The 26,036-nt window shown below is 45.1% G+C and overlaps 1 protein-coding gene across 5 annotated transcripts in view; it reads right to left on the minus strand.

The window, feature by feature from the left end:
* The window catches only part of Dab1 (DAB adaptor protein 1), a 377,234-nt gene that overhangs the window by 28,130 nt on the left and 323,068 nt on the right, over positions 1-26,036 (minus strand). Inside the window, exons 10-11 of one of the 5 annotated variants that reach the window (XM_032901296.1) lie at positions 2,002-2,052; positions 1,863-1,910 (exon numbers count right to left, since the gene is read on the minus strand). The exons of the other annotated variants lie outside the window; for them this stretch is intronic. Of the exons in view, the coding sequence (XP_032757187.1) occupies positions 1,863-1,910; positions 2,002-2,052 (99 nt within the window). The remainder of the gene's footprint in view (positions 1-1,862; positions 1,911-2,001; positions 2,053-26,036) is intronic. 5 annotated transcript variants of the gene reach the window in all.

Genomic DNA, 26,036 nt, shown 5'->3' on the forward strand with positions numbered 1-26,036 from the left:
ACTCAAGGATTAAACGAGAAAAACATGGGGAGGCATAAAACATAGGCTGTTATTTCGTTTCATTGGATTTGCTGTTTAAATAGAACCCTGAGTTAATTAAATTTTATAGAAAAAGGGGGTTCTTGGGCCATAAAATTAAAAATAATCTGAATAACCATGTATGATTGAGAATCAGGAATAGTATCTATTTTCACAGCCCTCCCCCATGTGAACCCCAGCCGCTTATTTGTAACCTAATAAACCATGTTCCATCTGAAAATATCTGAAAATACTGTCCTCATCCATCATGTTAAAGGCCTCAAGAGAATAAAGCTAAGAGTTCACATTTGTAAAACACTTTACAGCTTACAATAAGCATTGCCATACATTATCATCATGTCTGACACTGCCTGAGCCCAGGAAAGTCAGCTCCATTGTCACAGTCCGCACTTTACAGACGCCTTAACTGAGGCTGAGGTAAGGGACGGGGACCGGAGATTGGATGCACTGACCTGTATAGCAACCACACCTCTTCAAAGTCTGTCTGCTGATTCACCAGTCCCTGCTCAACATTTCTTAATGGTGGTAGTGAGCTCTAAGACATCTTCCAACTAGAAGCTACGGTTTCTAAGAGACCTGCTATGGTGCACACCCATGGAAGGCCATTTGCAGCAGCTGGAGATGTCTGCTCACGACAAAGAATTACCTACCAACACCAGCATTTCAAAGGCCTTCTGGTGGAGGGGTAGCTCTAGGTGCAGATGCGTTTCTTTTAGAAGATACTGGGTACCTTGAAGCAGTAGGTGGAGTGATGCTAAGGCTGCCAAGACCAGTGTTAGAGAAATCAAGGCATTGAGAGGTTTGGGTCCATCCCCTTGATATCTCCCATCAGACTTGGCCCTGGCCCTAGCCCAGCCACTTCGATTTAAATAAGTGATAATTTCTCAAGTGTATGGTGCACTGTACAGCTGCTTCAAGATTAGTGCCCTATCTTCTTTCAACATGACTGTGGTGAGGTGAGACAGTTGAGAGATGAGATGCCATGGGTTGACCTCCATAATGCATTCTCTCACAGGCCCATTCCCTATGCTTTGGCAACAGGAGATTCTGGAACCCTTCAAGAACTGTGTAGGAATTCCAATCATGCGCTGGCTACTTTGCCAAGAGCCAGGACACAGCCCTAAGGACATCATGCTCTTGCCCCTATGTTCAGGAGCTGGATGCTTTATGGAAGCCAAACCTACACAGTCAGTCCTCACAGTGCTAAGGGGCACAGAGTCCAGTGGATCTGAAAGGTGACACATCTTCAGGCCTCTGCATGAGCCTTTTCCAGTCAGTCACACCTTTCCCCCACTGCCTTCTTATCTTTCTCTCAGGGCGCAAAGACTGTGTTGTACTTTTCCCCATCAGTATAACTAGGATGTGCTAGGAGACCTCTAAAATACTGGTTGAATGAAACTAATGGGTGCTATTACCTTTTCAATATCCCTTATCTCTCTCTCTCTCTCTCACACACTCACACACATACACACACACACACACACACACACACACTCATATACATATACACTTACCCACCACCCACCACACACACAGAGACACAGATACACACACACACACACACACACACACACACAACCCCACACCCACACACACACACACACACACACACACACACACACACACACACACACACTATTTGTACACACACTCTTCCTACTGAACCTCACGGCACCTTTAGTATTCCTGTGAACATTGCAATGGGCACCTACTGCAGCAGCAGAGAGTAGGACAGTCACCATTTATGCAGGTAACGAGGACGCCATGGGACACATGAGGACAAGCAGAAGAACTCTAAATTAACAGGACCCTGGCGGACTCACCTTGGTCGCCTCAAGAAGCTCATCAAAGTCCATTGACAGGTTTCCGTTCTGCAACCACAAGGCATGATGGATGAGCATGGAATGAGTGATGGTCCGACAACACGAGACAGTTAAACAGACAAGGCCCTCTCATTCTTACCGGCGTAGCTGCAGCAAAGCGCGCTTCGAAATCCTCCAGCGGCTGGCTATTCTGCAAGTGCAAGGGATGATGAATGAGGATGGAGTGAATGACACACAAATGACATGGATTTATGGGTTTAATGATGACGGCAGCCATGGTTTACACTCCCATGGTCTCAGTAGGCGGGAGCCGACTCTGATGTATGGTGGAAAGCCTGGGATGTGTTTCCAGCATAAGCAGATGATGAAGCATAGGCCTGATTGGGAGATACAGCAGCAACAGCAGCAGTGTGTCTGTAAGTCTACAGTCCATCTTCCTGCGACTATGCACAGAGATAAGAGCCAACGGGTCTACATGAGCAGTCTTCTTTGAAAATGAAGATGTGCCATCGCGTAATTTTTGCCAAACTTGACTGTCGTTTTCATTGCTTATTTAGTTATTTATGGTATACAAAATAATGGGGTCCATTATTGCATTTTCATATTTATACTCTCTCATCATCATCATCATCACCACCCCCACAACCATCATCATCATCATCAACAACAACAACGACAACCAGTTGTGCCTGTCTTTTGTGCCAGCCTTTCTCTTCGCTCAACCACCTTTTCTTATCCCAGTAAGATCAGTGTTTCCTACTTTCCTAAGCCCAGGTAGCTGCCACCACTGATATAAAGTCCTTCTTAGAGTCCTCAGTGCTTCAGCCGAGGTTCTATAGCAGGTTCTTTCACGCGTGTAACTTATTCCCAATGCCCAGCAGATCCCCTGGGTCTAATACACAGCATTGCCCAACAGAAATGAATGAATCCATGTTTTAACAAGTGGCTGGCAGCTGGCCAAGACTAACTGTTCTCTTAACTTTTAATTCTATTGTATATATCATGTATTATATGAAATGTATAATATCTACCCCACATGCATATCTTAATAACCTTGTTTTAGTCTATACATACAAGCTAATTATTCTTTGGATAATTTCCAAGTAGCTCAATGCTAATAGCATCTGTGCCTATTGGCATTCAAATCAAGTCATTGCGCATGAGCAGAAAGATGACAAGGCTTCCTAATTTTGAATAGGGCTTGGTCCAGTCTTAGAATAATGTTTGTTTGCCAAATCATCTTCACTCTCTCCACAGAAATTATGACTGCTAATTCCTTCATCCCCAGACACAGGATGTGGACTGGGGAGGGAGAATCAACGTGCCCAGGACCACTGTCATTTAGAACAAATGTCAGTAGATTCTGTCATCTGTCTCTACCAGCATCTAGCTCACCATGACTCACCTGTGGCAATGACAAGATGAGAAGTCACCATGTGCAATAACTACAGAAATACTACATCTACTACTATTGGCATTGATAATTACTATTGCTATTTAGCTACAGGTGTGTGGGGTGGTGGGAAGATGGCTGTAGCCGGGAGACCATGTAATCTATGGTGTGGCCCAGAAGGTTAAGGTTATGTCGCTACATCCCTTATAAATTCACATACTCCTGGGGATTTATGGCCAGGCCCCTACCAACTAGCTCTGGGTCATAACTTTTAATAAAAACATTTTTTAGTGTCCAAAATCTCATTACATCTGTCCAATATAAAAAAGCAAATGGCTTCAGAACATGATGGATGAATTAAATAAATTTGAAAAACAGCCTGTGGTGGAGTCTCATAAAAGCCTCACCATGTCCCACATAATGAAAATGTGGGAGGACCTCTAGCATCAGCATGTGCCTGTCACCTTCCTGGTGACAGAAGACATGGCCTCTGGGGAACTGCAGAGGTGAGACGTGTTGAGTGACTTCTATACATCCAGAGGAAGTTCAGTCCAGGTATCTGGACAAGTATGTGTCCTAGAAGTCACACTGGTCGTGCCACCTCTCGGGCACATGGCTGTGAATCTCAAGGATCCTCACTTTTCGCCATTTCTAGGTAGTAGTTATTCTTTGAGTCTTACTGATAAGTGTGCATAGCTTTGTGTGGTATCAGGCACGGTGTAGACAGATGCTCAATAAATCACACACTTTAATACCTTCTCCTATCTTGGCTCATTTTAACGACATATTCAACACATGTTTTCTTAACCTGTGAAAACTATTGTTATTTGATGTTGGGAACTAGAATAAGCAAACTTCGGTCTGTTCTTGACTCCATTCCCCCCAATGCCCTGGTCTTGTTCCTAGGCAGTTTCACCAGATAATCTTTCTAGTCATATCTCTGATACCTTTGGTCTGCTGCTGTCTTCAGACTTTGGCTTGGTCAACACTCCAGACTCCTTCCTCCTGTCTGGTGTGAGCTTAGGTGACAGTGCACTCCATCTGGCCAGTGGAGAGGTATTTCTAACCAGTGCCCCATTCCCCAACTAAGACTCATGTCTAGGGTCTGGAATCCATCGCTTGGAACCCACCTAGCACTTGCTTTACCCACACCTAATACAAGACTTTTGGCTTGGCTTACCAGTTATCTTCAATTCTTGACTTTTCTTCTGGCATTTCACCCCCCTATTTGCTTTGTATTTTGTTTTTTAAAAAACTCAACAGGGACAACCCATACAAGGACCTCAGCATTCTGAGAAGAGATTTCAAGGACTTTATTCTCCCTCACTGTATCATATAGTTCTATCCTGACTCTTGAAGAAGACACTGAAATAAAAGTCGCATGGGGAGTTTCCTTTCCCATGGCAGGGGAATGATGGCTCTACACTGGGCATTGGGGGAGAAGGGAGATCAGAGTGATGGTCCTTGTGCAGTAAAAATTACAGTGGGTGAGATAGGCTGTGGGGTACAAACATCAAAAAGGAGGAAATCATATTTATGGCTGACAAGTCAGGAACTTGCCATGGTTTACAATGTAATCTTAGGCTGCATAACACAATCCCATGGGGAGGCATTTACAAAACTCAGACCTGAGCCCCAGCCTCTGCTATGGGATTCTGCTGGAGGCAGAGTGGCAGGTGGTGGTTTTGCCAGGTTTCCACAGTTCCTCAGTGACTCTGATGTGCAGCTGGCTTTTCAAATTGCTGTGCTGGGGAATGGATTCTCTTCAGGAATAATCAGTGAGCATCCTACTGGGAGAACCAAAGGCATCTTGATTGATTAGGTAATGGATTAATTAAGGCCTTCAACAAACATTGCTGGTGGGTTTCCCACCTGCTAGGACCTAGACAGGTGCTGGAGACACAATGATGACTAATATATGGTCCGTGCTCTCTGCAGGGCCATGAGGTGTAGTCCTTGTCATAGGAGGTGGACAGAAATGTGCATATGGGATGGGACAAGGCTTTTAGATCTAAGCTAGGACCTACGCCAAGGCTGCAAAAGAATCAATTCGATTATCCATTTAGATGGCCCAGGAGAAATGGATTAACTTAAGTGATTTGTAACTGTGCACAGGTGGGTAGTATTAAGGAGACCTAGTGATTGCCAGCACCCGAATGCATGCTACTTTCCCAAGTGCGTGATTTAACAAGCAAGGCACGTGCTAATTAAGACTAATTCTCATGGGATATCTAGTAGCTTATGCTTTGCACCACTTGTAGCAAAGAGGAAAGATGGGCCATTTTCCATTTCCTAGGAGACCGTCAAGAAAGGCTTTGCTTGGGAAGTGAACAACAGGGTGGGGGCAGCTAGAAGAGGATGGTGAACTACTATGTTGGCATGCGATTTCTCCCCAGAGCAGCACTGTCTGGTAGAATTTTCTATGATGATGGAGAGTCCTGTACCTCTCCCGTCCAAGCTGGTGGGAGGTGTATGCTGGGTACCACAGAAATGTTTAATGGGACTGAATTGTAAAACTTAGTTTGGATTACTTTTATCTTAAATAGTCACAAGTTACAACTGCAGGAGCCAGCACAACTAGACAGAAAATGCATGAGAAGGTAAACAATCAGCCATGCTTCCAGCGCTGGCCCCTTTCTGAACGCCAGACACGTCCTTCCTTGTGCACTTTCTTCTGTTCTTTTGAAGAACATTTAAACTGACTGGAAACTTTCTTTGTGAGAAATTAGTTCCTTGTTATGTCTAGAGAGTACCACAAAATCACCAAGTTCAGTTTGCCATGATAGCGAGCAACTTCTGGATCAAAGTTTTCTCATTGTCTCAGCTAAGCCAGAGCCAGAGGCTTGTGGGTCTTTTTAAGGGGAATTTCAAATGGAAATTCATGAAGCAAGTTAAGATTCATGTTTCAAGTGGAAATTCATGAAGCTTCATCAACAGTCAAATGAAACAGAACTCCACTTACTACCCAAGTGTGCCAGGCCTTATGAGATGTAAGCTCGACTCCTGCTAGACTCAGTGCTGTGGTTTAATGGAGGGTCTGGAGCTGGTGTGAGGACTTGGCTTTGGAATGGTTGAAAACTGGTGTCTAAGTACCCCATGCTGGGCATCGTTTTTGCAGCCAAAAGCTCTTCTTCCTCCAGGTATTGTTTTAGGAAAGTCCTGAGGGATGTCTGGAAGCTCGATGGAACATACCTGAATGCAGCAATGAACACGGCATCCTCCCTCAAAGAGCATATGGTAGGCTATGTGTGCAGGCCCTCGGACAAGAAAACATTTACACCTCACTTCCTTGAAGTTGGACTTTGTTGCTGTTGTTGCTCTTTTGAGACTTTTGACACAGGGTCTTGCCCTATTTTGTTCTGGAATGGTGTAGAATGTGGTAATCTCCTGCTTCTGCCTTCCAAGACCTGAGTGCTGGGGTGACAAGTGTGTACTACCATGCCTGGCTTGACTGTGCTGGCATTGGGAAGAAGGATGAAGGAGAGAAATCTCATGAGGACACTGAGCTGACCTCAGAGGACTAAGGTGAAGGAGCGGGGTGGCCCTGGCAAAGTCTGACACTACATTCTTTATCTTCTCACTTTCATCTCTTGTGAAGAAAACCTGATGTGCTAGCACTTAAAAGCACAGGCTGTGTTACAAGAGCATAGGATGGTTTTAGGAGATCGGGAAGTGGAAAGAGATGCAGGAATGGCAGCTTCAGTACGAAATGCTGCCCACTGTCTGGCCACATCCTCGGGTAAGCTCCTGGTAAGATCCTTTGGTCCTGGAACCAGACTTCCTGGAACTAGACATCCCCGCAGGGAGAAAACAAAGCTGATAGGGGTTGCATGGCAAACAGTAGCCTGCAGAGCATGATCTCGGAGAGCCAGTTCCATTCCTACTGGGAAAAGGATGGAGGGATAGAATATAGGAAAGTAAGGGAGGGCAGGCGAGGGATGTAAGTAGAAGGAAAGTAAGCGGAGAAGAGGAGAGGGCAGAATATTAGGGGAGGGAAAGAAAGGGGGAAGGGAAGGGGAGACAGGAGATGGGGCAAGGGAAGGAGATGAAAGGGGAGAGGGGAAAGGAAGAAAAAGAGAGAAAAGGGGCTGGGGCAGAGAAAGGAGGAAAGGAAGGGGAGGAGGAGAATGAGGAAAGTAGGGGAAAGGAAGGGAAGCTAGAAAAAAGGGACAGAGGGAGGGCAGAAGACAGTGGGTTTTCTTTGGTTGGCAGGTGCTATGGTTTGTTACTGTAGTTAAAGCTACACCCCCAGGGTGGCCCCGCAAGGAGTCAGGGGATCCTCAAGAGAGAGCCATACCAGGAGGTCCTTAGGTCACCGAGGGTTGAGGTATTTTCCATGCAGCTTTTAGTAGATCTTGTGTAAGCCTTTGAGCTGTCAACATTAAGTGTCTGATGGGAGTGAGCCTCAACCAGTATTTTCTCTGCTTCTGCTCAAAGTAAGTACTTGTTCTGATAGTCCCTTCCCCGGGGTCCACGGGGCACTCAGTATAAGCCTCCAAAAACTGTGAGCGAAGTCTATTTTTCTTCTTTCTAATATCAGTTGTCTTCAGAATTTTATTGTAGCACGAAAAGATGAGGGTGAGTAGGTGTTAGGTGTGGGAACACCTGGTCCAGGGGAACCACAAGGTCACCTGTAGGTGACATAGCCTTTCAGATACAGATACTACAGGCTTGTGACCTTTCCCCCGGTTTTGAACAGGAACCAAAGTTCTGGCTCTGCCCTACCACACCCTTCTCTTCTTCTTTCTTCTCCTCCCCACATTTTAACACCTATTTTAGAATTTAGAAAGTGTATATAAACCGAGAACATGATCACTCTAGGGTATGGTTATGGGGAAGGATTTTATTGTAGAAATAAGGGAGAACAGCTGGAAACATCTGGAAGAGTCTCAAGTAGAGAGAGAAATGGATTGAAACTGGCCATGGAGAGGCGGGGAGCAGAGACAGGAGACACACACACACACACACACACACACACACACACACACACACACACACACACACACACACACACACACACACACACACAGACAGAGAGAGAGAGAGAGAGAGAGATGAGAGAGAGAGAGAGAGAGAGAGAGAGAAGAGAAACAAAGAAAAGTATTCATGATACTGAGGGAACGTGGAAGCCAGCACACACTTTGATGTGCTACTAGGCACCACAGATAAGAAAATTGTCCCTTCAGCAGGTGATAAGGGAAATGACCCCTTTCATAAAAGGAAACTGGCTTCACAAGTTCCTGAGGAAGGTTAGCTTTTGTCTAACTGCCTGGGTTTGGCAAAATGGAGTTTCCTTTGGGTATAACAAAGAGAGACTCTACGTTTTCATGCCTAAATTTTCTAAAACATATCCAGTCTAGAAATATCTGTGGGGCAAAGGTTTACAGAACCATTTCCAGGCTGCTAATGATTCTGTGGTGAGGCACAAACAGCAGATTTTCAGTGACAGAGGAAAGGGACTGTGGTGAATGCCATCCACTGAGCATCTATGATCCACTACGTGTCTATGGATGTGGTCATGCCCTTCTATCATTCAGAGGAACAAAAGAAACCAGGAAACACACACAGTGCCATGGTTATGAATGCGATGACTCATGCACAGCCCAGTGCATGTGTGCATGTGTGCATGTGTGCATGTGTGCATGTGTGCATGTGTGCATGTGTGCATGTGTGCATGTGTGCATGTGTGCATGTGTGCATGTGTGCTCAGTGAAGAGCATGACATGTATAGTACTACTTTTCTCCCTCTGCCTGTACCATTAAACACATAGCATCTAGGTCGGTCTCCATAGGTGGGTGAAGCTGGATGCTGGCTGCGTGAAGACTTCAAACCGTGGTATATTAGGGACTGGACGGTGGCAACATCATGATCTTAAAAGGCACTGGGGTTGATGCAGCTACTTCAGTGGTGATGGCAAGAGAGGTTGGTGATGGGCCTAGGTGTGAGTGCTGGGAAACTGAGGCCGCACAGTTGTTGAGGAGTTCTGGGAAGACTGTCTAACCAGTGACATCATCTAGGAGCCAGAGGATAAGGAGGACCAAGTTTCCTGACCCCTCCTGTGGCTGGAGGAACAGGCTGAGAGATGCCCGTGCTGCTTTTAATGACTTTAGACAGAGCGAGCAGACTTGAACGGGTCCAAGGAGTTTAGAAGACTAGAAACCAAAGGGGAATGGTTCTCAAAAGCTTGAAATTAAATCTTTCTAACTCTTTCTTTCTTTCTCTCCTCTCCTTTTAAAAATCTATTATCCTATGTCCACATTAGACAAAACTCAAGGAGTTTTCAAAACCCCCTAACAAGCTTTGGCATGGCTTCAGGACTGTGCAAAGGGAGTGAATTAGAGTCACAGGAATGTGAAATTGGCTCCTGTCAGCAGGCTGACAGGCTCTCGGCCCACTTTTCAGGAAGAGGGCAGGACACACAGCAGAGTCCATCACTTTCCTCAATGCTGTGTCTTCTTGGGGAGACCACTGCTGAGGTCCAGATGGTCCCCAAATGGTAACAAGAAATATTGGATGAAGTTGAGACCAAGCCGAGTGGCAGAGGCAATTCGAGCAAATGAAGAGATGTCACAGCAAAGGAAAAAATAGCCAGCAGCCTTTGCCTGCTGCTCTGACAGGCGCTCCTGACAACATGGTTTCCCCTCCTTCTCCACGGGACGGCAGCTTACAGACATGGGAATTCATCTCACTATTTGGTCTTCCCTCTTGGATTTGCTTTTCACAGTATGAATCTGGCAACCTCCAAATGCCCTGGGTGTCTACTGTTAGCCAGGCACCAAGAGGCCCTTGAACTGCACCTCTGAGCAAATGAGGTTAGGGAAAAATGAAGGTGACTAACTCCTGTCACAACCAGGGAACCATATTGAGCTTTTTTTTTTTTTTTTTTTTTTTACAGAGAATGTGCCGTTTCCAGTCACAATGCCATTCACAGAACAGAAGCCATTACCAGCCACTGGTAATAGCCAAAGAAAGTTTTCTGTCATTTTCAGAACAGAATCTGTCCACTCATCCTTTGACTTCTTTGTGGTAACATTAGGGAGATGGTCATCTCCTGAGGTCATGTTGAATATCATCTTCCTGTCTTAGTAATGGGTACCACGGCTGCGATGAAACACCACAACCAAAAGCAAGTTGGGGAGGAATCAGGACAGGAACTCAAACAGGGTAAGAAAGCCAGAGCTGATGCTGAGGCCATGGAGGGGTGCTACTTACTGGCTTGCTTCTTGTGACTTGATCAGCCTACTTTTTTATGGAACCCAGGACCACTAGTCCAGGGATGCCACCACTCCCAATGGGCTAACAATCACTAACTAAGATAATGCCTTATAAGCTTGCCTACAACCCAGTCTTACGGAAGCACTTCCTTAATTGAGGTTCCCTCCTCGCAGATGACTTTAACTATTGTTAAGTTGACATAAAGCCATCCAGCACATCTCCAAAACTTGCTTTTGCTCATCTTCTGGTTTGTACCCAGTTGCCAACTCATGTCTAGAATCCAAAACTGCAGAAGTACAGGTTATGTGTGTGAGTTAGTTCCTGCTGTTACGGTAGTAAGAATTTGAGAAGACCAACTCAGAAAGGCAGACCTGGGCATCATGGCACATGCCTGTGACCCTAGCTAGCATTCAAGAAGGTAACAAACAAACGTGTCAGCTGAGCTACGAACTGAGACATTGTCTCAAGAAAGCTATCTATATAAATAAAAGGTTTGTTTCGACTCACAAGAGGTTCCTGTCTATGATTTATTGGTCCCATTGCTTTGGACCAATGGCCCACTGTAGATAAATTGTGTGACAGAGATAAACCACCCCTTTATGGCCATGAAGCAAAAGGTAAGAGTGGAAAGGAGTATACAGCTCCACAGCTCCCTGTGAGGGAACTTCCGGTACTCCCAAGACCCCTGGTGGGAACCACCACCTCCCAAGAGCACCACTCTGGGAAACATGCCTTCAACACAGGGTCCTTGGGGGCATCACACATGCCTGCTATAGCATTACCCTCCATTTCCACCCTCCCATGCTGGGACCTCCAGGCATTCATGTGGAAGTGTTGATTCACTGTCTAGACCATATTCTGGTCTGCCTGCCTCTGTCTGTGTACAGCCTTCCTTTTGGCCTGAACCGTTGTCTCCACTCTCAACTCACATTCATCACGCACAGTAGCAAGTGACCAAGGAGTGCATCCGGTGGCTTTTCCATCATACCTGGTGTAATTTCCAACCCTTCCTCCAACTCAGGAACTGTGCATACACAGGAGTCACGAGTTCTGAACTACTCCAGCATATTTTTTGTCCTGCCATGTTCCAGACTATGATCCTGTCTTCCCCCACTTCCCCTCCACCCACCAGTTAGTTCCAGTGTCAGGTCGTTTTCTTACCCATCCTTATCCTGGCACAAGCTGTCTCTGGCTGATTTCTTGTCCTAATTAAGAACCTGGCATAGTTGTCACCTTTGGGAGAGACCTACTCTGTACCACTATGTTTGGTTTATGGGGGCATTCCCTGAGGTTTGTGTTTACCTGTCTGTTGGTGGTCTTACATTGGAAGGAGACCTGGCTCTAAGAAGGAACATAGGCTGACTTGTAAGTCTCTTGCCTTTAACACAGTGCCTGAAACACAGGAAACATTCAATACCCCTGTGGAATAGATGAAAGATAAATGATTAAAAGGCGGACGGATAAGCGCCTCAAGAATGGTTTCAGGAGGTGATGTCCAATGCAGCAGACACTGCACAGTGATAACAAAAAGGATACTGCACATTCATGCAGGGACAGTGGATTTGTCATTCAGAAACCTGTACTCCTGTGTTTATTTCCTTTCCTGCTTGTTCTCTCATCCTGGGTTACCTTGGAGGACTGTGTAGCTATCAGATAAAGACGGAATAACTGATTGTACATGGACATGTTTCCCTATATGATGTTATATGTGTTCTGTGAGAGTCTTTAAGTAAAACCAGTCTACGTATGTTGGGTAGGGCCATGGTTGGTTGGCACTGTTATTTCTGGTTTTCCAAGTACATACACACATATACACAGACATACATACACAGACACATAGATACACAGACACACACAAACACACAGACACACAGACACACACACACACACTCACACACACACACACACACACTCACACACACACACACACACACACACACACACTCACATACTCAACTCAAAGAAATCACACAAACTATTCAATGTAGACTGCAGAGGAACCACAGTCAAGCAGTAACATTAAGGCCTCATGTCTTCTTGGCCTGGCAGAAGGTTCTGGAAGTCAACAGTATTTCCACTTGATACTTAAAATTCCTTTATGTGCAGCAGACACTATTCTAAGTGCTTTCATGTAGTAACTAATTTAATTATCACAACTGATGTGGGCACCATTACTACCCTCATTTTCAGAGGCAGACACAGAAGCATAAAACGCCTAAGAACTCACCATGGGTCGTACAACGAGAGAACAGCACAGTACATAGTTTTCCCAAAGTGGGGTAGCTTTGGAATATTCCTAAGATTAAGGCTATAGTCTGGATAGCAAAAGGTGTATAAAGACACATGTCATAAGATCAAGGTGTCTGGCAAGAGTCCAGAAGGAACTTGCATGAGGTACAGGACATCCTGGTCCTATTTGGAAGACATGGCCAGCTGATATGCAAGATGTGCAACTGATAAGTCAGTTCCCCAGAGATGCTCAAGGAAGAGGGTCAGGACCCTGGTGAAGGTTCAAAGAACAACAGGGAAGCGGCCAAAGGGCCAAGCCAGAGAGACTGGATAGTACAGGAAAAGGAGGGAGAGACCCCAAACCGTGGGTTCACAGTGTGCAAGGTGGGAAAAAGGACTAAGCCTAGAGCTAAAGATGGCGACCATGCTAAATGACAGGAGAGAAAAAAATGGGAAGCTGACAGAAGCATAAGCAGAATTGGGAAACGGAAGTGTCATAAAAAGCAAGCATGTCTGTCGGAGGAGACCTTCTGGAGACAGACTGTTGCCCTCTACTGTTAGCATCTTGGTCTCAGTCTTTTTATGCACATCACAAATAAAACATAGTTGCCATGTTAATTAAACTGTATGAACTCATGGAGGGTTAGAGTCCCTTGTGGGGGTTTTGGAGGCCTCATAGAAACACACATGCTTCATCGTATCTATGAGGCAAGGACAGGAAGTGCTGGTCTGAAAAGTCACACAGCACAGTCCTGCCATAATCTTTGGAATCATAGACCGAGGGAACCGTGGAGAGCTGATCATAGCCCTGACCCCCGCAAGGACTGACAAATGCTGGCTTCTTGTTTCCTTTCTGAGCTGCTACACAAGGTGAGCTCTGTGCTTCCTTTAGTTGAGCCTGCCCCTGCCATATATATTCTCCAGCATCGTGATCCTTCATTTAGCTCTTGTTCTTTCTTCTCTGATGAGAGTTTTTTCACTACTCTTCTGTAACCACTAATAATGGCAGTTAGGGGGAAAGAAAGAAGCACAACAGGATGATTTATCCAGAGCAGCGGAATTACTGTATGGAGAGAAGGCGCGTCAGCACCGATGGCTATTTATGGGGAAGCTGTATATTACGGCGTTGCTCGTTAAGATGCTGTAGTTAAGATTCTGTGAATGTTAATGATCTGTATTAGAGGAATAATGACGGATTCACAGCGGCGGCAGCAGCAGTTAACAGATACCCCACGCACAGATCTTCTAGTCACTTGATGAATGCCACAGAAGGAGCAGGCGCACACGACACCTGTGTATGGAAGAGTTACCGTCCTCCCTTCTGCACAGGAAGCGCCACCCACAAAAAAGCAGCAGGAGCAAGATGGCCAGGAGCCTTGGGCTTTTGGGTCTCGAGCATTTTTGTTTTAAGGGCCATGTGGTGCAGCAGAAAAATGAACCAGTTTGAGGGAGGGCAGCCCCAGACCCTGCTTTGTTCAAGGCAGCCCTTGTTTATGCCTGTTGTCTTGATGTAATTGTTAATAGCAACCCTTCTCCCCTTCCAGTTTGGACCGGCTTGGAGGATAAAGTGGGTCATTCTAGCTTGAGGGTCAATGAGGTGGATGAGAGAGACAACCTCGCTCTGCTTCTTATGGCTGTATGCTGTCATTTAATGCCTCTGTTTCTCAGCATCCCACTGGGTTGTGAGGACACCCACGGTTACAGTACTTTGGGACAATTTTGAGATAACAATGCATGGTTGTCTAGCACAGTGGGGTGCTCAATATTTGTTATTGATACCTGTTTGCCATCCCTGCTGTGGTGGCTTGAAAACTGACTTCCAAGAAGCCTGTCTGGTATTTGAGAAACTGGTTCCTAGTTGGAGGCCCTATTTTGGGTAAGTTGAGGAGTGTGTCTTTGCTGGGTGACATGTAGCACTGAGGGTAGGCTTTTGAGATTATACAACCCCACCCTACTTCCAGTTTACTCTCTCTGCCTTCTGCTTGTGGAGGACCTGTGATGTCTCAGGTCTGTTACTTGCTGCTGTGCCTCTCCGCTATGACAGACTCTTATGCCTCTGCAAGCGTAAACCAAAATAAACTCTTCCATAAGTCCCTTTTGGTCATGAAGTTTTAACATAATAACAACAACAACAACAGCGACTGCAACAGCACCAACACCTAACTAACGTGCTTGTCGTAAGGGACTAAATGTGTTTCTTCCTCCTCTGACTAATGGGCTGAAGTCTTAGCTTTCAATGTATCTTTCTCTCCTCCCTCTCTCCCTGTCTTCTCTTCCCTAGACTTCAAGCACTGCCCATGGTAGGATGCAATTTACAATCAGGGGCAGTTTTCATCTTGAACTGGGACTCACAGTTGCTTCTTTTGCTTAGGCCACCACCCTGCCTCTGGTGCTTTGCTCTGGCAGCTCAAGGGGATGCCACGCAGCCCTAACAGCCCTCTGTGGCACCAAGACAATTCGACATCCTCCTGGGTTGTCAGTTAAAGCTGACTAGGGACGCCATAGCTTGGGGCTCTCTAACCGCCCTAGCCCCAGCATCTTAGCAACCCAGGCGGGAGTCACTCATGCTCACATCTTAAAGCCCTTGGTAGAGTTTACAGAATGGCTCACAATAATAGTTATGACCAATGTTTACTGAGCACTTATTATGCATCAGGCATGGTAATAAATGTCTAATATGAATTATTTATTTAGAACTCAAAAAACTCTGTGAGGCAGGTGCCACAGCCATTATCCATGCCTCAGAGGTGGGCACACTGAGGTAAAGGGAAGTCACAGTTGGCACAGCTGGTAACTGAGTGATACAAAATTGAAGTCCAGCTAGTTGGGCTGCAAAGCTCACACCCAACAGCATCCTCCTGACAGTTCTATTTAGTTTATGACGTAATGCTGTTGTAATGGCACGTCTTCTCTTATTTAATCTCCACAATGACACAAGAAAGTACCTCTGTGTGTTGTGTCAACTGGTCACTAGAAAATCCAGTTATTTACTGAGAGTTGTACACCTAAGAAATAGAAGGTCCTCATGTTCTCCCAACTTCCTGTTCTCACTGTTGTCGCAGCCTCCTGACATATAAAAAAAATCCAAGTTCCAGATAGGTAATACTGGGAAGGACCTCTACTTCTGCCTTTCTACTTCCATCGACAGAATCAGTGAGCAGCACCCTCTGGACAATGGCTTCCAGACTATTCTCTCTCCATCTCTTCCCTTCTAGAATCTTCTATCCTTCAGACAGTGTACTCCTACTGAGAAAGTCTTGAGGGCCCAACTAAGCCTCAGTCAACTCTCCCCTTTGGTCTGTTTCGATAGCACCCTGCCCAGCATGTTTTCTACCAATAAAGGCTTCTGAGTTTGTTTTTTTTTTTTTAAAGTCTAAAGAGCACTCCTCTGGGATCCAGGGGCAGGCATTTCAGCAGAGGAATGGAGTTGCCATGTTTTATTCGGACATGATTTTCCAGTGCACAACCCTGAAACACGTGATACCAGGTAGCTACACAGGCAATACTCACTCCGTCCAAGAACAGCTGGCTGCCCAAAACCCCATGGACTCCGCTCTCCACTAACTTGAGGTTTTCTACTCTGAGAGAGAAAGCTAGACTTCACTCAAATGAATAACTTTATACAAGCCAAATGGGTGTCACTGAGAAAGACGATGGGCTTACTGCTCTTTGGCTAGAACATGAAGACAGCTGGTAAGACTGATGCATGAATGAGCGTAGATTTAGAGAACAGATCTGGGTGTTCAGAAGTGACAAATCTCAAAGGGAAGGAGAGCACCTGGTTCCTTTCACCCCATTACTCCAGCTCCCAGAGCTCATTATCTCAAGTGTAGCACAGGCTGTGGGTGGTTATACAGATCTACTCACTACTCCTTCCGACCAACTTAGCGCTTTCCTCTCCAGTCTTGTTCCCACATGGAGTTCACAGAGATGGTCACTTGCCTATGCCTTGATCTCTCTGAATCAGTCTTGCCCTTTCTCTACCCTCTATTGTAAGGGAAACTTGTGTGTGTGTGTGTGTGTGTGTGTGTGTGTGTGTGTGTGTGTGTGTGTGTCTACATAGATAGCCATCTCTGCTCAGTCCCTTGACAATGAGTTTCCACCTAAGTGGATCAGTAGGAGGCAGCGGGTGGAGACTACACGCTGCTCAGGTGTCTGAGTGACTGAGTCTGCAAAGAGCTGTTAGCTTCATAGACAGTTCCTCCCTGTCTCTGTGGGCAGCCTGAGGTCCCAGGCTCTGCTAAGACAACTTCTTCCTTTGCCCTGGCCCTTTCTAACTATTATTAATCTGGGCTACCCAATTGCCTTGTTAGAGTAGGCTTTTCTGCTCCTCTAGTAACTTGTAACTAGCTCCCCCCAATAAATTCTCTCCATTAAGATACCTGGCATGTTTCCCTGAGTCTCTTCATGGTTCACGTAGATAATTGTATTAGCACTTTAATGCTCTCCCCACCTGCTAAGCCACCTGCCTCGGGCCACCAGACAGGCACCAAGAAACACAGGTCTAACTGTGACCAGTGACCAGAAAGCACCAGAATCTTCCTGATACATCCCAATTCCCTGGCTTATTCAGGACCTTTGCTTGCTAGGGCAAGCTTCCTTCAGTGTCCCTATCCTTTGCTTCCATGAAAACACTCTGTAGCCTGACCATTTGAGGCGACCCATAAGGAATATTCTGTTTTCTCTTTCTTACATCAGTTCCTGCTTATCCAATGATAAACTCCTCTGGTCTACAAGACCCCATTACAAGTGCATGTCCTGGCTGAGGCCTTCATTCAGCTCCCTCAGGCAGTGCTTCCTGCCTTCTACCGTACTCATCGGTATGGTACAAGAAGTACATTGCTTCTTATGGCCTCAGTTATTTGTATTACTCATTATTGTCTATGCCTGGCCTTCTCTAACTGTCAAGGTTCTTCATTGGACTATTTTTCTATTAGTATAAATACTAATAGAAAACAAAATATTGTCTCAAAGGTAGGAAGGCCATAGGAAATATTTGCTCACTAAATGAATGAATGAATGAATGAATGAATGAATGAATGAGACTGTAAGAGAGCTCATTAAGCAGAGTGGTCATGGCTCACACCTTTAATCCCAGCACTTAGGAGGCAGAGACTGGCGGTTCTCAGTGAGTTCAAGGCCAGCCTGGTCTATAGAACTATTTTCAGGACTACCATGGATATACAGAGAAACCCTGTCTTAATAAAGGCAGAGAAGGAGAGAGAGGGGGAGGACAGAGGGTGGAGAGAGAGAGAGAGAGAGAGAGAGGGAGAGAGAGAGAGAGAGAGAGAGAGAGAGAGATTAAAGAGGTCTCATAATCTGTTATGAGTTCTAGGCTCTGGGAGTAGGAAAGTAAGAAAGTTATCAGTGGAGTATTACAAGTACAAGACTGATGGAGATTTTCTCCCTTTCTCCCCCATCTATCACAAGTGTTTGGAAGGAATTTGGATTTTAGGTGAGTTTAAATCTGGTCTCATTTCAATCCATGGGGATTCAAGATTCTGCTTCAGAACAACTTTCATAAGCAACTCTAAAAGGAAGTCCATCTAAGGAACATTGGATGGGCCACCTTCCTCTTCCCTTTCCCCTCTGTAAATGCATGGGTTCAGCTTCCCTTCCCTCCTTCGGTTCCTCCTCTTGTGTGACATCTCTGTTAACTGCCTTGCAATAATTATAATTTCTGTACAATGTGGTGCTTAATGAGGAAGTGAAACTGACAAATGTTCAGACTAGATTTAATCCAATTATGCAACATCTTGATCCAGATTTCCAACTAAAGGAAAAACCAACTGCTGAATTGTGAATGAAAATTTATTTGCCATAAAAGATGGGAGTTTGCAGGGGGGAAGTAGTGAATAGTTGTCAAGAGAATTCTTGCAATTCTTCACTTTAATGGATTGACTCTTCCTACATTTGTAGCCGAGAAGCTGAATTAAAACTTGAGCTGGGAGAATCAGACATACGCCTGCTGTTGGGGCACAGGGGCCTCGTATAGAAATGTACAGCGTGTGGAGTAGCAGAGGCAACTGTGGCAAAGAGAGGATTTCCCTCATCCTCAGAAGTGGGGCTGCTTCCAGTAGGATTTGCTCCCTGCCATCTACAGATGTCTCTTTAACATCAGCAGACTGCAGCCACATGCTTGGCAGAGTCAAGTTACAGGAGTAACATGATCTCCTCATTTGAAGCTCTGCTAAATGAGAAAAAAAAAAGGGTGTTTGAAGCCAGCCAGGAGTGCCAGGCCCCAGGAGGCAAGATTAATATTTATAAACATTCTAGAAAAAAAGGACATTAGGAGACAGATGTGAGGCCCCCGGTACTGATTCATAACAGGGTAAAAAGAATAGAGAGGAGAGGAGAGGAGCTCAGTGGGTAGAGTGTTAGCCTAACATATTAGAGGCCTCACTGACACCTTATAACACAGAACTCTTTTCCTCATACTTCAAAAGTAGAAGCTTCAAATCTGGAGTTCAAGGTCATCCTCAGACTCAGGTGGTTCTTAAGTCTTGGACTACATAATGCACTTAGCAGCCTGAGACCCTAATCTGCATATACCTTGGACACACCTCGTTCCAAACATTGCATTTTAGCGGCCTGTTAGAAACCTAGGCCCTCCACTGCCTGCATCAAGCTTCCCACACACCCCCTCTCTGGACAATGGAATATGTCTCCCTGCATTAATGATCTCATCTAGAAAAATAATAAAACTGGTATGAAATACATTACGTTTCCATGAAAATCGTGTGGCTGCCTGAGTCCCACAAGCCAGAGTTCGATTCTTGGCTCTGTCAGTTACCAATTCTGTGAGTGAGGGTGATGAAGCCCGCACATTCCGTTTTCCGTATGAGGCAAGTGCACACACCTCCTAGGCCTGTGGTAAGGGAGAATAAATAAAATCCAGCGCCCAGGCTGCCCGCAGTATATAACAGATGCTCTGTAAATTCTAGCTACTTTTTACACAGCTAAATTAGCCTTAAATTCCTAGTACATATGGTTAGTGCCTGGCACCATAAAACCAAGGAAGGCGCTGAATTGCAGGTTGAATGTCCAATCCCATTACGGGGATGTTTATCACTTCCAGTGTGGCTCCTTTTTCAGGGTACACAGATCTACCTCCCTGATCTCAGACTTTCCTAAAGGAAACCAGGAAGGAATGTGTTTTCTAGAGAGCTGCTCCACGAGGTAAGCTTGCTCAGACGTGATTAGCACCCGATAAACTGCTGCACATCCAAAGCACTAACTTCACAGGACGAAGCCATCATTCACTGCCGCGTGTCTCAGAGTGCGTCCCTATGAGCCAGGGAGATAAGGAGAGCTAGAATGGGTCTCAATTATATCTGATTTGGCAGCAGAGGTACTAGGAGAAGCTTAAGGGATAAACACTGCCCACTTTAGATGGACATCGGAGCAAATGGAACATGAATAGGTGAGCAATTTTGAACCCTACTAGGGCAGTTCCCTTCACAGGACGAGTAATGAGGAGTCATTTATGTTCTTCCGGTATCTTAGGAGACGTGGGCTATCCACTCAGCGAAGCTTTGGACACCAGCTCTGATGGTCTAAAAGCTCCTTCTTGTCTTGAGCTCACATTTACCCTCTCTTGTCATGTGACTGGTGTCTCATCTCTTAGTCATAAAATAGAGGAAATAAAGACCAATTGTGGCAGCAGGCATCAAGCATAGCTTAGCAACTTGGCACTCTATCTGGTCTGGGCTATACACACATGCCTCTTGTAATAAGGCACTTAGACCTGAGACCCTTGACCTGCATATGCTATGCACACACCTCCTTCCAAACACTGCATTTTAGCAGCCTGTTAGAAACCTAGGCCCTCCACTCCCTGCATCCAGCTTCCCACATACCCTTCTCTGAACAATGGCATAAGTCTTCCTGCTTTAACGATCATCAAACTGAGATCCTATTCAGTCTTACTCAGGTTGTGTCTTGGTATAGAAGGTAGGAAAGCAGCTGATCTGAGCTAAGCTGCTGGTGGTGGTGGTGGTGGTGGTGGTGGTGGTGGTGGTGGTGGTGGTGTGTGTGTGTGTGTGTGTGTGTGTGTGTGTGTGTGTGTGTGTGATTTACTCAAAGTGAATTTTTGGCAAAAATATTCCTATTTACCTTCTTATGCCTATGTACTGTGCATATAATTAAAATCAGTTGCATTGGGGGAAAGAACATGATCTTTAGAGAAATAATTACATAACTTAATCAAAATAGATCACCCCGAAACCACAATTCTCAGTAACCAAACTCTGTTATTTGTATCTCATAAAAAGAGGCCCTACCCAGAATTCAGGGCCTCTGTGTCTTGTCACTCATATGGTTCACTGTCCATCTTGACAGTGAATTCTTCTTTAATCTGTGCTCTTGCTACACCTGAATGAACTACATCTGAATGAAATTTCATTGCCACTTGGAAATCTGTCTATCCCTTTATTTATTCTTAAATAAGAAGCTAAGAATGTGGAAAATTCCCAGTCTAGACCCTGGCTACTGCTAGCTGTACCCTTGTAAGTACTTAACGCCTCTAGGATCTTGCAAATAGCTCTGTCCTATTTCAAGATGGCGATTTCACATGCACTGAACCTCCCAGGGGTTCAAGGTGTTAGGGGACAATGGCCAGTGCTTTCATTATGCAGAGAAAGAGAAACAGCTTCAGGAAGTTGAATAAACTGAGGAAGATCTCAGCCAAAGTAAGGAAGAACTTCAGGGAGTCATCTGATTGTTCCTTCGGTTCTAAATCCATGTTTTATTTCAAGGCAACTAATGCCCAATCCAAGGTATCTATTAGATGTCTCCTTATTTGCCATCATGCCAAGACTTAGGAATCTCAGTGAGGCTGAATTTTGAAGACTGGTCAGGGAGAGCATATCCTGACAGAATTCACAGTTATCCTGATAATTAGAAAGTCTTTCATGCCTAACACTACTTACTATATAAGAGTTTTAAATGGGGGCAATTACAAGGTTCTCAGGATAAAAGATCTATTTTTTTTTAGGCATAAAAATGTTACAAAGGGAATGAGGAGCATGGAGAAGAAAAGCACTGTTTCTCATCTAAAATGACACGAGAGTTTGGGTCTGTATCGTTAAAACAGCCAAGTGTAGAGGGGAAGTCTCATCCTCCTAGGTGTCACGGTGTATGAAAGAGGTACTCAGACGCTTGAGTGCACCTCTCCCTAGCAGTCCCACACGGGGACTAAATCACTCTCAAAGGCTAATACAGTGCATAAAGCTCTCAATAAGACATGCCGTAATGCCACACTTAGCAGCAGCCTGTGTCCCACTGTAGATTTCTGATAGTCACCCCAAAGGCCAGGGTATTTGGCTGAAAGCATGTCCAGCATTATGAGCTGGCAGATACAAAGAATATCTGTATTTCCCGTCTCTCTCCTATGCGGAGTTGATGATGACTTCATCAGCCCAGAGTGCTGCTAGGTAAGGGCAGCAAAAACACTTTGCAATCTAATCAGTCTCCAAGGGGCTGGCATTGTGCCTGGGGTTTGTTCTAATCCTGCTCATCTACAGAGCTCTGCTCGAGTTACGATTTCCATCCTAAAAGCCTCCTGTCTCTCTACAGCTAACTTCTCATCACCAAGCATGTGTGCCCTTGGCGTTCCAAAACCTTTCCATAAAAATCTACCTGTGAATCTGAGATTACAAAGGAGATTAGCCCCATGTGCAAAGCCTCCTACTGTCCAGACCAGGAAATGAGATAAAGTTTGTATTTCTAGGTGAGGGTGGGATTAAGGATTATTTTGGTTTAGAATTCCCAGGATGTGGCATGGGAAGGGGGAATGTGTGTGTAGGACAACCCTTAAATGAAATCTGCTAGGACAGCCCAGATTCATGGTAGAGTAAGCACACAAAGGTATCAAATCCTATAGAAATCAGGATAAGAAAGGGCTGAGTTGTGAATCAAGTGGAGACAAAGGTGGGCCATGAATACGTAACTGAGCGGGAAGAAAAGCAGGCAGAAAGTTTTCAAAAGCATCTGGGTATTAAATAAGGCGAGGCAGGGGGTGAGTATTAAGAACAATAAATTCTAATAATCCTCAGACTCTGGCATCTCTGGTCAATCCAATGTTTCTGGTCAAGGCTATTGCCACTGACACATGTGGTGCTGAGCTGCTCCCTGGGGTTCTGGGACAGTAGAGGAGGGCTGATGTCACCTCCAAGACTCACAGCAAGTGACTGGTGTGCATGTGTCTTTTTACAGGAAGACAATTTACTGTCAACATCTCAAAGAGACCAGAAACCCCAGAAAGTGTTCCTTCAGAGACAGGAAGTGATTGTTCCCTGGCAGTTCACAGATACTTAGGTAAAAGCAATGGGATGACAGCTCACCACTTCTGAATTCTCACTGGGCTCTGTGCTGATGGAGACCATCCTCTGACAAACCCACTAAGACAAGCACCAGCATTAAGCTCCATCTTCAGAAGAACCAATCAAGACTTAGAAGAGCTAATACAGCAGCCAAAGTCACAAAGCTTGGGAATGAACAGGGAAGTTAAACTCCAATCCAAGTGCCTCAGATCACAAAGACCAGGCTTCCAGTCGCTGGAGAATACCGCTCTCCGACAATGATAGAAACATCATTACAAGTTCTACACACGTGAATTCTAAACAGCAGTGTTCTAGGGACCCAGGACAGTTGCAGAGAAAATATTTCCAACTGAATCTTGAATCTCAAAAAGCAAGAATGTTTGTAGCATGAGTAGTGAGGTGTGAGGGCAAGATGGAGGTTTGTGGTGAGACAAAGGAGGGTGCCTGAGAGTCTGATCACCTTGGCTGTCTCCAGGTACAGATATGTTCAATGGCTGAGGGCTCTAGGTCGGGAGGCTAGCTTACCTAATGGGCCATCCTACAGAGCGAACAGTCAGAAATCACTCCAGATAAGGGCAAAATATAGGCAAGGCAACATGAAAAGAAAGCAGTATTGAGGAAGCAAATATTTTTCAACTCGATTATTATAATTCAAGTAGTGATTTCACATGATGACTGCAATAAAAGGATTGCATGAGAGACCCTCCCACACAATCTCCATGTATCCACTAGCCTTTGCACTGAATCTACAATTTCTACCAAAATGTAGAGCCTGTTTTCTAAATGGGAATCTAGACTAGACTTGAATGACTTTGGCTGAAGAATACCTTAGCCTCAGAGGGCCTGGATGTCTCCACTCACACTCTGGAACCCTTGTCACCGCAAGGTGACTCTGACCTATTGGGAGAAGAGATGCTACATGGAAGAGAATGTTTTTTGCCTTTCCTGAGGCCATCTTGGACCACAGCTAACCAAACCCCCCAACTGTGAGCTGGCTCAGCACGTATGTGCTGCCTCTTGACCCACAAGTAACCTGAGACACATAGGTCAAGGAACCCTGGGAAAGGCAGGTGGAAGAACCACATGGCTAGCTCACAGGTCTGTAGCAAAGAACGGTGCTGCTTACACCTGGCTTTTGGGAGTAGATTGTTTTGTGTTAGTACCATTCCTGAACCTGCTGTCTTCCACAGCTCTTGCCGAGTAAGTCTTTAATGGATTGAGTCTCCATTTGAGATGTCTTTGAGGTTACATTAAAAAGAGTATTCGAGTCAAAGAAAATTGAGAAATACTTAATTTATGTAATATATATTCATAACTCAAAATATATTCCTATTGCATATTCATACATAAACACACATTAACATTCATAGTATATTTTTAAATGTATTAAACACCTGAAAACGTTAACAGTTTGACTTTTGGAACCACTGATGAACGTCTCATTGGCCAATGCTCCTATGAACACCAGCTTGGAAATGTATGGTGTCTTTCTCTCTTCTGTTGAAGAGGCAGGTAAGCCTCACAAAGCACTGTAGGCTGAGCAGGCAAAAGGCTGGGTGGAGCTCAAGGTGTGCACGTCTCCTTTTATCCTGTCCGTAGCTTATGGTATGTTACATTGTATTACCGTATTAACTTCTAAGTTTTGAAGGAAAGTCTGCAGCTAAATGAAGTTTAAAATTAAACTGTGCAATTGCTATTTTTAACTCTAGATGATCTAAAAATAGGTAAGAGATATATTGATTCGCTCTTAAAACGCAAGAATTATAGTGGTCTTCAGATGAGTATGTAGTGAAATCGATGGACCCTAATCCCTTCCCTACCCTTCTTTGTGACATATAAATGGCTCCAAGGGTTTCTGGGTAGAAAGCCTATGCAGATTCTTAATTCTGTCAGGCTATGTCCTCACTATTTTATTATGTACTGGTCTCTCTTCAGAAAACGTTAAGCTCTGTAATGACTCCAAACACTTTCCGTGGGACTGCCACTCTGGGCCCACCCCTAGGCAGCAGAACACAAAACAAAACCCCAAAATAACTTTGCCAAGTCAGCAAAACGTTTTGGCTTTGGCTGCTGCAGAGCTGCTGATGTGGGAGGAGAGAGGTGCAGGTGTGCGTGTGTGGTGTGTGCGTGTGTGTGTTCCATGTGTGTGTTCAGCAGGCCATCTGTCAGCTTGGCGTTCCAAGCTATGAGGAAAAAAAGGAAACCCCACACATATTTATGAAGGTTGGAGGCAGAACAGGGCACAAGCTGTTGAAGGCAAAGTGCAGGGTGCGGCTGGGCAAGGGGCTGCTACAACAGCAAACACTGTCTGCATCTGAGATCTGCTCTAGGAGGAAAAGGAACTTAAGACATAAGCTTTGCATCGAGAGACATTCATTCTTTACACACTCACTCATTTTCAGTTTCGTTCATCCACTCGCTCTCACCCACCTGCTGTGCAGCTATTCTGTGCTAAGGCTCTCTAGTAGTCGGGTCACAGAGAGGGCATCATTCCCATCCTCAAGAGACACACAAATAATTAAAAGCAAACATATTCAGTTCTATCCATAGATACTGTATACTGAGTGCTTGATAGAAAACTCTTGGAATCCAATGGTCATGGTTTTCCATTGCCATTACAAACCCAAGAAGACTAAAGACTAAATAGAGAGAAGGACTCAGGCAACCTCACCAAGGGAGTAATGAAGCCAGATGGGACTCAGACCCAGATCTCTGTCTCAACATGGGACATTACCTCCATGCTCAGAGACAGCTAAATTTTAGGCACGGTGCTGGGTTCCTGAACTATAACAGCTATAATTTCATTCAATGCTTTTGGGGCACACAAAAGCCAGTGGTTCGAGTAGGCAAATTAAGAAAAAAAAAAACAAACAAACAAACCACAAGATCCATTGTTATCATTGCAAAGGGAAGCACAAAAGCCCACAGAAAGGCCAGTAACTCTGAGGTAAAGAAGGCTTCCCAAAGGAGGCACGTGCTCAATTTGAGAAGTTGACTGTCCCCAGATTGGTCAA

Source organism: Rattus rattus, chromosome 1 (assembly GCF_011064425.1).
Source record: "Rattus rattus isolate New Zealand chromosome 1, Rrattus_CSIRO_v1, whole genome shotgun sequence".
NCBI classification, from domain to species: Eukaryota; Metazoa; Chordata; class Mammalia; order Rodentia; family Muridae; genus Rattus; species Rattus rattus.